The 13,268-nt window shown below is 39.8% G+C and overlaps 1 protein-coding gene across 1 annotated transcript in view; it reads right to left on the bottom strand.

Moving 5' to 3' along the window:
• Positions 1-243: 243 nt before the first annotated feature.
• c1ql4b (complement component 1, q subcomponent-like 4b) overlaps positions 244-13,268 on the bottom strand; it is a 25,505-nt gene continuing 12,480 nt past the window's right edge. Inside the window, exon 3 of the mRNA XM_086199169.1 lies at positions 244-2,191. Coding sequence (XP_086055295.1) covers positions 2,012-2,191 — 180 coding nt within the window. The 3' untranslated portion in view covers positions 244-2,011. The remainder of the gene's footprint in view (positions 2,192-13,268) is intronic.

The following is a 13,268-nucleotide window of genomic DNA, read 5'->3' as shown; positions in this document are numbered from 1 at the left end:
ACAACTCATCTTGTCAAGTACAGTGACAACAATGAATCCACACTTTTCGTAAAACAGAGGTAACAGTACCAGAAAACACACAGGATGCAGCACTCAGGACAGGAATGATGAGTTTTATCAGAGCAGCTTCACATCACCATCAAGCTTCAATCAAGTCTTTATCTCTCGTTGGGATAAAAGTTTGCTAATAGTGGGCCAATATGAAGCTCGACAATAATGATATAATATTACATCAAACCCCCCCCCCCCCGAAATAAATTCCAACACAATAATTAAGTTATATATCTAGAATTTCTCTGGATGCAAATTTAGAAAATGACATGCTTCTTTTGTTTACTACGGCACAGTTTTGAACCTCCATCTTTATTTCAGGGCTTTTATTTACATCACTGAGTTACATCTGCTCACACACAAGGTTTCACAGTCCCCCAGCAGGTATATTTTCATTTCATAAAATGAGTCAGTTTTACATGAATCACCTTGGATTTGAAAGCTGAATCAGTCTCATGCATGAAAAATAAAAAATGAAACTGATCGTGTAAGGCACAGAAAATCTATATGTAGAGAATATGGCAGTAAAACATCAACAATGGTCACCTGCATTTTAAAAACAGCTTCACATCCATGATAAAATTAGTGAACTAGGTAGGTTTCTTCCCTTTCTCGTGTTAGGGAGTAGTTCCTTCTGTTGTATGATGAACTTTAAGCTGCAGATAAATTGCTCAGCAAAAATGAGAAACAACAGCTGAATTTAATTTGTTCAAAGACGATTTACCAACCGGGGCTATTGACCACAAATATACATTTTCCGCCTCCTTTTTTTGAGAGGATCAAAAATGTGTCATCCCAATTTAGAGGCTCTATCAGCACATGGACAGTAATGTCGACATGTAAGAGTACTCAGACCCCTGTAGCTTCTGACTTGGTCTGAAACCTGCCTAATGACTGCAGTATCCAAGATGAGGCACAGCATGTGTTTCTAGTCTTTGTGCTAAGCTAGCTAGCAGCTGTTCATAGAATTATGTCAAAGAAACAAATACATCAGTCATATAGATTCATGTTTCTAGCACTTGGCATTTTGAAGAAAAAAAAAAGGCAAACCATATCTTATTCACCGTACAGCACATGATGGATGGCGAGCTCGAGTAGAGGAAGCCTCACCTCATTAGCGAGACATGATTAGCCTCTGTCACAAGCTCTGGCTCAGGGAAAATCTCAAAGCTAAACCTCACTGTCGATGTACTGTGTGTGTTAAGGGACTGCTACCAAAAACTTGACACCATTTCCTTAATGTATCCGAGAATGTGCAGGTCAAAATAACAGCAACATAATGCTTTCATCCCTTGACACAAGCTGAAGGATAAACACACAATATGAACACAAACATACAGCACACTGGATTATTCTCATTGACTACATTATCATCTGCAATCAATATATCATCATTTCATCTTCTTCTTTTGTTTTTTTTTTTTGTTCGATGTCTACAGTCATACAGAAAATCCTTCTCACTGTGAAGACAGCAGCCAGAAGCACACACTTCACTTTACAGTCTACATTCAGAGATCATTTCAGTTGATTTCAGACCAGCAGCTGAAGTGGTCGTCTTGTCTCAACGTCACAGCTGATGGAAGAGATTCAATTCGTGTTCACGCACTTGGGTCTGTGTGTGTGTGTGTGTGTGTGTGTGTGTGTGTGTGTGTGCGTGTGCGCGTGTGTCTACAAGCAAACGTGCATTCGAAACAGATGAATGATGTGTTTATCCATGCTTACATACACTGTAATACACTGTACACGGCACAGTCGCTTGTACCAGAGGTAAAATGTTAACTGGTAATATGTACAATATAGTATTTATTTTTACACAAATTCTCTTTAAACTATTGGAGATCATGTCATTATGTATTGTGTACTGAGCAGCATCAGAATGGCCAATTACATCGTGGAGGCTGTTAGATGTAGAGAGGAGAGGAAACGGGATTACAGGGAAACTGAGTATAAGAGTACAATGTCAGTCAGGGTAGATGAGAAAGCCAGAGAAGGTGCTGTATTTGTTGGTATTTCCGCCATGGACTTTGCCCCCGTCCAGCTGTACACACACTTCGTCCCCGACGTCCAGGTGCAGGATGACACTATTGGAGGCGTAGTCGTAGTTCTGATCTGCATCTTGAGCGATTGCACTAGCTCTCACCTGAGGAAATGACACAGAAGTTGTTCACTGACTATAAAATCAAGTCAAAATATTTAAGAAGAAAATGAAACAATGCAGATGACTATAAGCAACAAAGGCCCCTGGCCAGGGTTGAGCTGGCAATGCTGTGACTCCTGGCCCTTATCTTATGCAATGGAGAGAAAAGTTGAAACAAGCTTTCCCTTATGTTTCACTTCAATAATGTTAGCTAAGGTAGTCTGGGTATCCGGCATTGGAAGTATTCTGGGCACATCAACGAACGAAAGGCCTTGTGGTAGACACAGAACATGCTGCATGGATTATACTGGAAATCTCATCCGGCCTGGGAGCTCCTCAGGGCCCCAAGGAGGGGAGAGGATGTCTGGGTTACCTTACTCTGTCTGCTTCCACCGTGACATGGTAACGGATAAGTTGCAGAAATAGATGGATGGGTTGATTTTTTTTTTTTTAATTCTCATGTACCCCCTGCAGTGCTGTGTGCATGTGACTTGTGCACGAGTCATCAAGGGCCTATGTTCATTACTGTAGGGTGCAGCTGACTGATTTCACTGGCAAGTTTCCAGTATTTCATTAACTCCAACCCTAATCACAATCTTCTCTGTTCTTATTTGAATACTTGGTCTTCACTTGTATCCCCACAACACTTAACACTTCTCACTACCTGGAGTTTAGCTGTGTTGAACATAGCAATCTAAATGTTAATTTAACAGGTTGAAACTTCAAATGGATTCATATTCCACATGAAGCAAGCAATACCGCTCAAAGTTTTGACAAATCCCAATTGTTTAAACAAGCATAGTTTTTTTTTCTCATCACTTGCACTTTTCCAGTGGCCATTTCTATCACCCTGCTCTCTTAACTTCAGTGGTCTTGGTGTATCATCAGTAGTACAGATGCCTTTCTGTCCACCAGGTAGCTGCATGAGAACTGTCGTGAACTTTGGCCTCAAACATCCATCAGAGAGCACAGTCCCTTTACTTGCTTTCTATTTCCCAGTTGTTGGCTCCCACATCAGAGCCACCCATTGCATGGGTGCTGTCAGGAAATTCATTTGTCAAGCATTTGCGGCACGATGATCATGAACACACGGGGACACTTTGTGAAAATGGTGGTCATTATTTCACAGGTATTATGCTAAAGAAAAACGAAAGATGGGTCAGAAATAATGGTCAACTGAGGTTTAATGGAAAAATGATACAGACACACCCCGGTTTTCAGTTTGGAGTGGAGACAGTTTGAAAGTTGCAGGGGGAGTCGGCTTTACATTTCCGATTGACAATTGTGTGTCAAAAGTAACTTAACTTCAAAGTGTGTATCTGAACCCAAACTGTGCTCTTAACCAACTTTACCAGAGTTGACGCATCATTAAAAATCATCATGTTTTTTCAGAGTAATTGTGTTCAGTAATGTGGTGTGAAGTAAGCATGCTAATGGCTTGTGGGAGACAAAGCTATGTGTTGTGTCTGAAGTCAGAAGAACAAACCACTTACTTGGTCAGTCACTCTTGGCATAAGTAGTCCATGTCAAACTGGTACATATGCATCCAAGTGATAGAGACTTTGTTTGAGGTCACAAATAAGGGCTGCCTGTATATAGTAACATTAGCTTTTACTTTGAGATGTGTCTATGTGATGAATGAATGCGGGCCAAGAAGTCTATTTAGTCTCTTTTTTTGTACTCAGTCAAAAAAAAAAAATTGAGTTCTTCTGGAGTTCACCAGCTTGTCCCTCCTGTCATTTTTTAATGGGTAAGTTGTGTGTTTTATATATGTATATATATATATATATATATATATATATATATATATATATATATATATATATATATATTAGATTTGCCTGATGTGCCTAGACAGAACCTATGACTCAAAAAATAAGTTGTACACCTGAAAAACCAATACAATGAGCTTTAAGTGCAGCAGAGCTGAACGTGTGAGAACTTGTGTGACCCCCTTCACAAAGACAGAAATAAAATTAGAATGCAGCTTTAAAACAAATTTAAGAAAATTCCTCATTATTTGAGTGTCCCAAGGCACATTAAGAAACTATACTTTGCTCCTTTTGGATCGGTCAACAGCTTTTGACATGGCGGGTCATTTTGATGGAGTGTCTCAAAAACTGGGTGGGAGGTTATGTGTTGAAACTGGTAATTTTGAATCTTCAGTCCAGCACCTCTGAAACAAGGAGTTCAACAGGGATGTGTTTTTGGCCCATTGCTGTTTTCTATTACATATATTCGCATTAATTTTAATGACTTTTTTAAGGGTTAGCTTAGAATAATATAACAACTTTCGTTACAAATGTGAATGAAACCTTTGATAGCCCCTCATCATTTCCTTTTAAAATTAAAGGTCACCTGGCTGTTCTGATTGGGCCCCAGTGGTTGAATGACCTCCAGAGGAGACAAGGAAAGCATACAGGTCCCTTTTAAAAAGTCACTGTTCTGGACTTGCTTTTTCATTATTTGGCAATTGCTGTTAAATGGTTTTGTTACATTTTATCTTTTTTTTTAAGTTTGCAGATTTTTTTAATTGCGTGTAAAGCCGTTTTAAAACTTTTTTCACCACTGAAATCTATTACAGTATTATAATAATAATTATCGTTACTAAAATGTGAACTAAATAACAATGACTAATTCCTACTATGCTGAAGCTTACAGACGAGACCAAATCATGTAGTTGAGCCAGTATTACTGTAAGAACAAGAGCCTCATCAAACAAGCATTAACAGCTTCTCCACCAATTCCAGGTATTCATGTCAGCACACAATGACGCATAATCTGGCGTGAAGACCGCAGAACACGGAGAATTTTAAAAAGCAATCTGGTCTGATGTGTCGTTCTTCACCTGTTTATCAACACATGGACAGTTTTATGTTAAGAGGAACATGCTGATTAAACGTAATGCAGAGTCTGTAATGGCGTGACCAGCCAGCTTTTAAAGGAAGTCGTTACATGTGATGATTACTGTACATGTTTACACAACAGATAACAAATGTAATGTAATGATGACAAGATGATAATGCTCCCACACATGCAGGAGCGGTTTCATTAGGACCTGGATGGAGGCACCTAAAGCCGCCTACACAGCTGCTTAATGGAATGTCATGTCCCTTCCTTGGAGAATGTTCCCCCAGGATTTATTTGAACACATTTCAAGGTGGGAAAACAGCTGTTTTGATGGCAAATAGGGCAGCCGTATTCGTTACGCTGTTTTGTCAGCTCCTGTTCTTTCCCAAGTTACGGTCTCACCCAGTAAGCAAATCTGCTTATAATGAATTGCACTATCATTGGGTAAGTAACCAACTATTCAAGCTGCTGATTAATAGTGGAAAATAAAATACACAAGCTCATGCATATTAATAAGTGCAAATAAGATACTCCATCCTTGTCTCCTTAGTCTGACTAAGGATATGGTCATCATCTCCTCCCATCATCAAGCTTCCCAGACGGTGCATTCCTGTGATCACCACAGCGCATCAATCAATGAGTTTATTTTATCCATTTTATCACTTTAACTCATTGCATGATACAAATCTCAGAGGAAGCACTTCTTCCATGTAGAGACCTTTTTTTTTTACTCTCCTCCATAAGACAGAAATGAATCAATGCATTCCCACTGTTTTAATTCAACTCACACCGCACCATTAATTGTTGTCTCCCCCTCCACACCTCACGCCCCTTCCATCATCCCTCTCACATTCGCAACCCCATCGCTATCTCTTCATTCTGAGCCCATCTATCCATCTTTTTGTGTTCTTACCCTCCAGCGAAATGCAGGTCACGCACACATTTTCTCCCCTCGCCATGGCAGTGTTGGCGGCAGCAGCGACTAAGCATGTCCCTGTCCGATCTAAATCTGATTGATTAACAGCGTGCTGCTGTGGCAGGTCTCCTGAGGACCAACCACCTCCTACCACCTCCTTCATCCCCCTTCCTCCCACATTATCCCCCACCCCTCCCTGCATCCAGATGCATCGGGGCAGGCCATACACAGCTGCAGGCTACGGTAATTGGTAGTCGGACAGCCATGGCAGCTCCCCACCTAATAGGTCCAACCGTTCAATAACTCCATACAATCACAATAAATGTGGGCACTGGATAGGCTACATTGGTCAAATGGGCCCATGAAATACTAGCAGGAGGTCACAATAACATCCTACAAAACACACACACGCACGCACACACGCACACACACGCACGCACACACACACACACACACACACACACACACACACACACACACACACACACACACACTCTATCCCACTGTTTCTGTATACCCCAATACGAGCAGCTCTTATTCGTCTTGTTTTATGAACCTCAAGTGAGCACCTGAGAAATCCATGTAGCATATGAGACATTTTGTTATTTTATACTGCAGACTGCTTTGCTCTGAAGGGACAGAACAACTCCCTTGAGGAACCTAATAGGTTTTTTGAGAAATAACTGTAAAAGGATTCTGACATCTTGTACATCCAACATCTGTCTACATGGCTGAACAGAAGGATTCCCCTGACATTATTTTCAGTTGAGTTGGAGGCTGACGGGCTGTTGTAACTCACTGCAAATACACAGTGTAAGACTACAATTAAAACTGGGTTTCTTCTCTGTGCATGGATACGATATCTGATTTGGCATATTACTTAAAAAAAAGACTTTTACTGAATGAAGAAGCCTTTGCAATTGCAAGACAATATTCCTTAATTGTCCATATTCAAGTTGCAGACCTGATATTTACACCAGTTCATTGAAATGGCCTTTAAAACGTGAACATCATCTAATTATATTTGCCAGCCAAAAGGACACTGTGTTATTTATGGCATTTTATGGTTGACTTTCTTATGAGACATGTAGGTTTACTTAGCCTCAACTCAGTCAATGGAAACGTTGACATTTAATATGTTGTGTTTATGATTAATTCATGGTTGTATATCTCCTCCTTTATACAGTAACCCGGTGGAAACGCTAGTTATTTTATATGGTTTATGCAAATACTTTTTAAGGGGGTGATATTCAAAACATTATTACAGCCATCATCAGTCTAATGGGCACAGTGGAATAGTAAATCAGAGTCTGGGTTTTGAAACACAGCTGTGCAGATAGCCAGCTGACTGACACTGGCACACTTACAGGAGCGGCTGTCATGCTGTTCTAACTGAATATAGACAGGAATTGAAAGAAATGCTAGCAGCTGGGATAGGCTCCACCCCACCGCGACTCTTAACAGGATAAGCAGTAGAAAGTGCATGGAACATGGATGGCAAGTCTTCTAAATGTATATGACACTTTTACTGATCATGAAATATTAAAAAGTAAGTGTAGACATAATTAGATTAAAAAAAAATCCAACAACCATGAAGTAGAAAATGTTGAAAAGATCTTTACGATCTACTGTATTAAAATGTTTGCATCATTAATACAACATAATATAATTAAAAAGGACTTTCACTGTGATACTTAAGCTATATTTTGTTCATGTGCTTATAGAGGCATTTAAAAGAGGCCAAATCAGTTCAACGTAAATCAAATGACATCTGTAAATGTGTTCTTTAGCAAAATTCCTCAAAACAGCAAGACACAAAGGTAGAATCAAAGTTGCAGGCATATAATCAAACATAATCGATGTTATTGTGTAAAAGAGATGGATCTTTTGTTGCTTTTACATCTGTCTCTTCACTTTTGTTCAGTTTCCTCTTTTATTCCCAGTGCAGAGCCCACGCTGACACGGAGGTGGACTTGGAACGCGTGACTGACAGCTTAAGTCAGGTCGTATCTACCTTCAGGATACTGATCTTAAAGCTTCTTGTCTTCTTGTTGTATTCAGCGAGTTTTTTCCCCATTTCAGTCCATCTTTATCAATTTCTGGAATCTTGAGAAGTGATATAATATATTAGTGTGTGTGTGTGTGTGTGTGTGTGTGTGTGTGTGTGTGTGTGTGTGTGTGTGTGTGTGTGTGCGTTTTTGGGAGGAACTGACATTGGACCTGGATCACGATTGAAAATGTTAAAGATCTAGAACAACATGAAAGCCAACTGTGTCGTAGAGTCTCTTTGTTTATTCATGATGTCAACATTTTAACATTATGACCTCTGTGAGGTGGCTTTTGGAGCCATTTTTCATCTGAACGGATCAAAGTGTCTGTTCAGCCAGATGTCGTCGATCATGTGACAGCAGACAACTACGACCCAGCTCCTCGTGGCTCACTCTAAATGCAACAGCTTTAGCGCTCCATTCACAGAATGCATCTAGCAGTTTAATCCAAACGATGATGTTATCATGTCATCACAAAGACAAAATTGTTGCAGTGCAGGTTACATCCTTAAAACAAAGTTTTTTGTTTTTAGTCTTCTGCCACTAACAGACCTCAACAGACTGCCGGCTTCGTGCAGCCTGTAATGCTGCAGCGCAAACATGGTTGAGTTCACGTTCATGTACTATTTACATAATACAGACTTAAAAAAAACAGAATATGTATGAGTCTACATTCATTTTGATCCTTCATGACTTTTACATTTTTGTTGTTATCCATAATTCAAGGCTTTGAACACAGGTTCTAATTTCTTGCAGCGTATTGTGACACTTAAACCAGCACAGATGGATCCCAGCCTCAGCTGTCAGTAACAATCACAGTGAAACCTTGTTTTCTTAAAGTGGGCAGGAGCTGCTGGAGCACTGGGAGTGAAAACAAGAGGGAAAGGCAAATCAAGATTATTGTCAACAATGGCGGAGATTGATAGCGACAAGGGAGTGAATTTCTGTCTGTTGGCCCAGCGCTGTTCTGACTTGATCTGCTGCTGTTGGGAGAGGGGGGGTGGGGGGGGGGGGACCCACGGGACCGCAGAAAAGATTACACTGCCTCCACTTTTCATTAGGGGGCAACATTCGATGGAGAGAGAGACAGAAAGAAGTGGAAGGAAAAGAAAAAGAGAAAACTGACAGCACAGCACACAATTCAACAATCAATACTACATTTTCAATGATATGTTTTGTGCGCAGCGTGCCACTGATTTATATGACATATTAAATGGGGATGTATTTCAAACCTGTTAGCCTAAAGTATACATTTTTTATTATCAAAAGCAAATTTAGGGCACAACTGCCTCAGAGCGTGGGGTGAGAATACTTGCTGGTTTAAATCCCCTGTAGAAACCAGCAGCAGCCAGGATGATAACGGTCATCCAGAACAGAAACCAGTGTCAACACTTTTTAAGCTCGAAGCTTATGGAGACCACATGGGGTAACAAACATGACAAGATAAAGAGGACTTGGATTATATTGGACAAGATGTTTTAAAGTTTGTAAAGGGATTTTATGGAGTGTTGTTGCTGGTAGTAGTAGTAGCTACCTGCTGGTAGTCTCCATTAGCTTCAAGATACAAATACATGGCTAAAATCTTCTGTATTCACCAAAAAGTTATGTGTGTGTGTGTGTGTGGGGCGGGGGGGGGGGGGGCAGTTTTGATTTAAGACACTTAATGGTGAGTACTTGAAAGGCAAATAAGAAATTATAGGTGTATCACTTTAATATCTATAAATACTGTACATGATTGAAAATTTGTGTTTGCTAACCGATGATGCTCTCTAAATTTGTCAATGTCTTTGGATGCATCGGAGTTCTTCCAGATCGATTTAACTGGGCTGTTTTACTGCTTCAAACAGAAAACTCAACAGAAAATAACAACATTTTACACACATTTGTTTTTTTGACGCTGAGGTTGCTACCATGCAGTTTAATGATCTTGAAAAAGCCTCCCTCTACCCGAAGGCTTTATCCTGACATAACCCCGTAGTAGTACAAAAACTACTTCCTTCACAACCTTGGAGAGGAAAAAAAACAAAACAATAAAAAGCTTGCACAGCAGCTTTGAAACAATTTTTTGCGGTGCTATGTGTTCCCTCTTTATGATCTCTCTCAAATGAAAATGACCTCTGAGCAAAGGTTTTCCGTCAATGAGGTTTTGTCGCAGCTCTTTGACAGTGAAAGTGACATAGAGGAAAATGTATCTGAGGATAATATTGAAGAGGACCCTGATTCAGAGGCCCTCCTGGTAGAGCCTCATAACACCATCAATTGAAAAGGATATAAAAACTTAGATGGGAGGGGCATATATTGAGACAAGTGGAAAGAACTGGATATGAGTCTTTGGACTGATAACACTGGGAGGGCAATATTTCCAGCCACCACGTCTCTAAATGTTCTGCTTCCCACTTTGATGAGCTTGACAGACGTGCGGCAATATGGGATGTATGTGAGAGGTGAGCAAAGCCAGAGCAAACTTTCACTACAGCCAAATATTGGAAAGTTTGTTTTTCCCGAATCACAATGATCCCCGAATGTAATATGAATTATTGATAGCATAAATGTTTTTTTTTTCTTCCCAGATTTGTTATAAGCAGCAAAAATCTGCCTTTCAAGTTTTAGGTGAGATGTTGTGATGATTTGCACATTGTTCCGTAATTGTGTTATAATTTTTATAGACAGTGGGATGTTTGGGGGGGGGGGGGGGGGGTTGCTTTCTGTTGATTTGTAGTGTCTGACATCGCTGGGGTCAAATTGATGCTGAGGATAAAGATGTCAGTAAATTTGAGGATAACAAGCGGGTTAAACAGTGTAAGCACCGGATTGAGGTGAAGAAGGCCAGAGATGGTTGAGAGAGGCAGCGGGCTGTCCACAAAGTGTGATATTTTTCCAGTTTTGTTTTGTTTCGCAGTGGTGCCTTGATCCTCTGGTAATAAAAGTGACAGGATTCATTCACTGTGATGTACAGACCTCTCACGGTAGAGCGAGGCCATCGAGACGGGTCTCTTAAACTTACCTGAGGGAGCTCTAAGGGTGAACTGGGGGAGAGGGCGATGGAGAGAGGAAGGGCTTAAAATGGCTCTTCTTTTTTTTTTAAAGAATAAAAGCTTGTGTTCTGTCTGCCGTTGGTCACATGTCGCTTGCAGACAATTACATGAATGTCCCTTTTTTTTACACATGTATCTATATCGAGAAATCATATGACACTCAGATGAGTTGTTGGCATTCATATGACATACAAAATGTTATGTATATTTTTTGTGCATAATCAGAATATCCAGCAATAAGTGATCAGTGCTCCTGTGCAAACCACTGCAGTGAGAACCGCAAGTACCAAGCTTGTATTCTCATTTTAAAATATAATATTTTAAGGCAGTTGGGACTTTACCGTAGTTAAGGTCAGATTGAGTTTAGGCACAAAATCACGCAGTTAAGGAAAGATTATATTCCTAAATATTTATTTACTTTAATCAATAAAAATGGCTGCAACAATTCAATCTTGACTACCAATTATGATTAATAGAATCATCTGAATTCTAACGCATTATTAATAAAGACGCAGCTTGCAGCCTGACTCATTCGGATTTCTATCATACAAGGAGACACATAACCATTTCCATGCGCTCCAGCCTAACACACTAATTGGCATATTAAATGCTAACATTTGCCATAACACTCAAAACCCCAGGTGTCAAGATGTTGATTATAAGGTCTCTAATTGGCTTGAGACAGAAACCTTTGATCGCAGACAAGATGCATTAATTAGATATCAATTAGATTGTAGATTGTGTACCTGCGGAGCTTTGATACTGAAGTTACAGTAAATAATACGATTCCTCCACGACACTTTGCTTACTGTCTCATGTCAGTGCACATACACTTGGACACGCACTAAAGTGACTAAGTGCAGGTCGGAAATGGCTCTAATTCAGATATAAAGATTCTCTTAATTCTTTCAATAAATCAAGTTATAATTATTGAAGTTAGCAAAAAAAAGGTATTTTTTTTTGGACAGCCCAGAGGTTTTATGCTTATAAATGAGAAAAAGCTTGTGCTTTTTGATGAGGAGAAACTAGGATATAATAGGGAGGTAAAGAGAAGGCACAACAAAAGCATGACAGAACAACCAGCCAAGACGTTTAGAGAGTATAATGGCCTCTGCCATTATAACAGAAACACAGTGAAATAATGGCGCTGTGCATGAACGTGCTCATAAATGTGTGTTCTGTGAGGAAAAGATGACAAGCGAAGACAAGGAGAAGCTGCAGGGTGCATGAGGGGAGTCGTTCTGTTTGCTTTACAAGAAATTGTTTCTGAACAGTGTTTTTAAATCCCAATATAGTCCCAATTATAATGTCCAGACAATGACAGTAACATCCTTACAGATTAGTCCAGACTTTTACAGATATAAAAGGGGGGTGGGAATCACAGTTCAATTCAAGAATACCAAAATAAATATAAAATAAGAGTCATGAAGCGTCACATGAGGCCCATATTAACACCTCGCCTGAGATCCCGTAATTAGCAGCTTCCAGTTCTCACAGTTGCCGCATCACACCTACCTACAGGAGACATACCAGTTCTTTCATCTAAATTAGCTTGCTAGCGCCACAACTTTTGGTGTCATATTTGGTTACATGTACTATATATATAGCTTTCTTTTATGTGCACGTCAGCTCATTGTCAGTGCTGCATGTTTTTTGAGTTATCCTTCATTCTTAAGAATAATGCAAAACATTTATAACCACGCTGGAACTTATGTTTTGATTTAAAATAAGGTAATAACGCACACTCATTTATTATGAATCTAGCCCACACAACTTCACTCTAATAACACTTTCAGCAGTCCATCAGTTTCTTTCCTCAGTAAGTCAGATTTATTGATGCAACTGCAACATTTGTTGTGTGTCCACAGCAGACCACTGTTTTAGACTGTGAGTTTAAAATGCTACAAACTCTAATGTCATCAAGACTCATGTGAATGCAACCAACCAACCAAGTGACCAACCCCAGTTCACCCATTTTTGGACCAGCTATAAATATTCATACTCCCACTCCATTCTCATCACTGTAAAGGGCAAAGTACATATTGATGGTGAAATATATATCAATTGAAAAGGTCATCCTCCTCAACACCAATCTTAATGTTGAATTATGAGACTCGAGCAGTGAGGTGGATCTCCGCCACTGAGTGGTTCAGCTCCCCAAACTTGCTGTTAACTTGAACATCTGCAACATTTTTTCAATCAATGGTTATTACCAACTCAACCAAAAATGG

The sequence above is a fragment of the Aulostomus chinensis genome, chromosome 3 (genome assembly GCF_037954235.1).
Source record: "Aulostomus chinensis isolate RoL2024-O1b breed Wild chromosome 3, RoL_Achi_v1.0, whole genome shotgun sequence".
Taxonomy (NCBI): Eukaryota; Metazoa; Chordata; class Actinopteri; order Syngnathiformes; family Aulostomidae; genus Aulostomus; species Aulostomus chinensis.
Note: the sequence above shows the minus strand (reverse complement) of the source record. Positions and strands in the feature narration are given on the sequence as shown.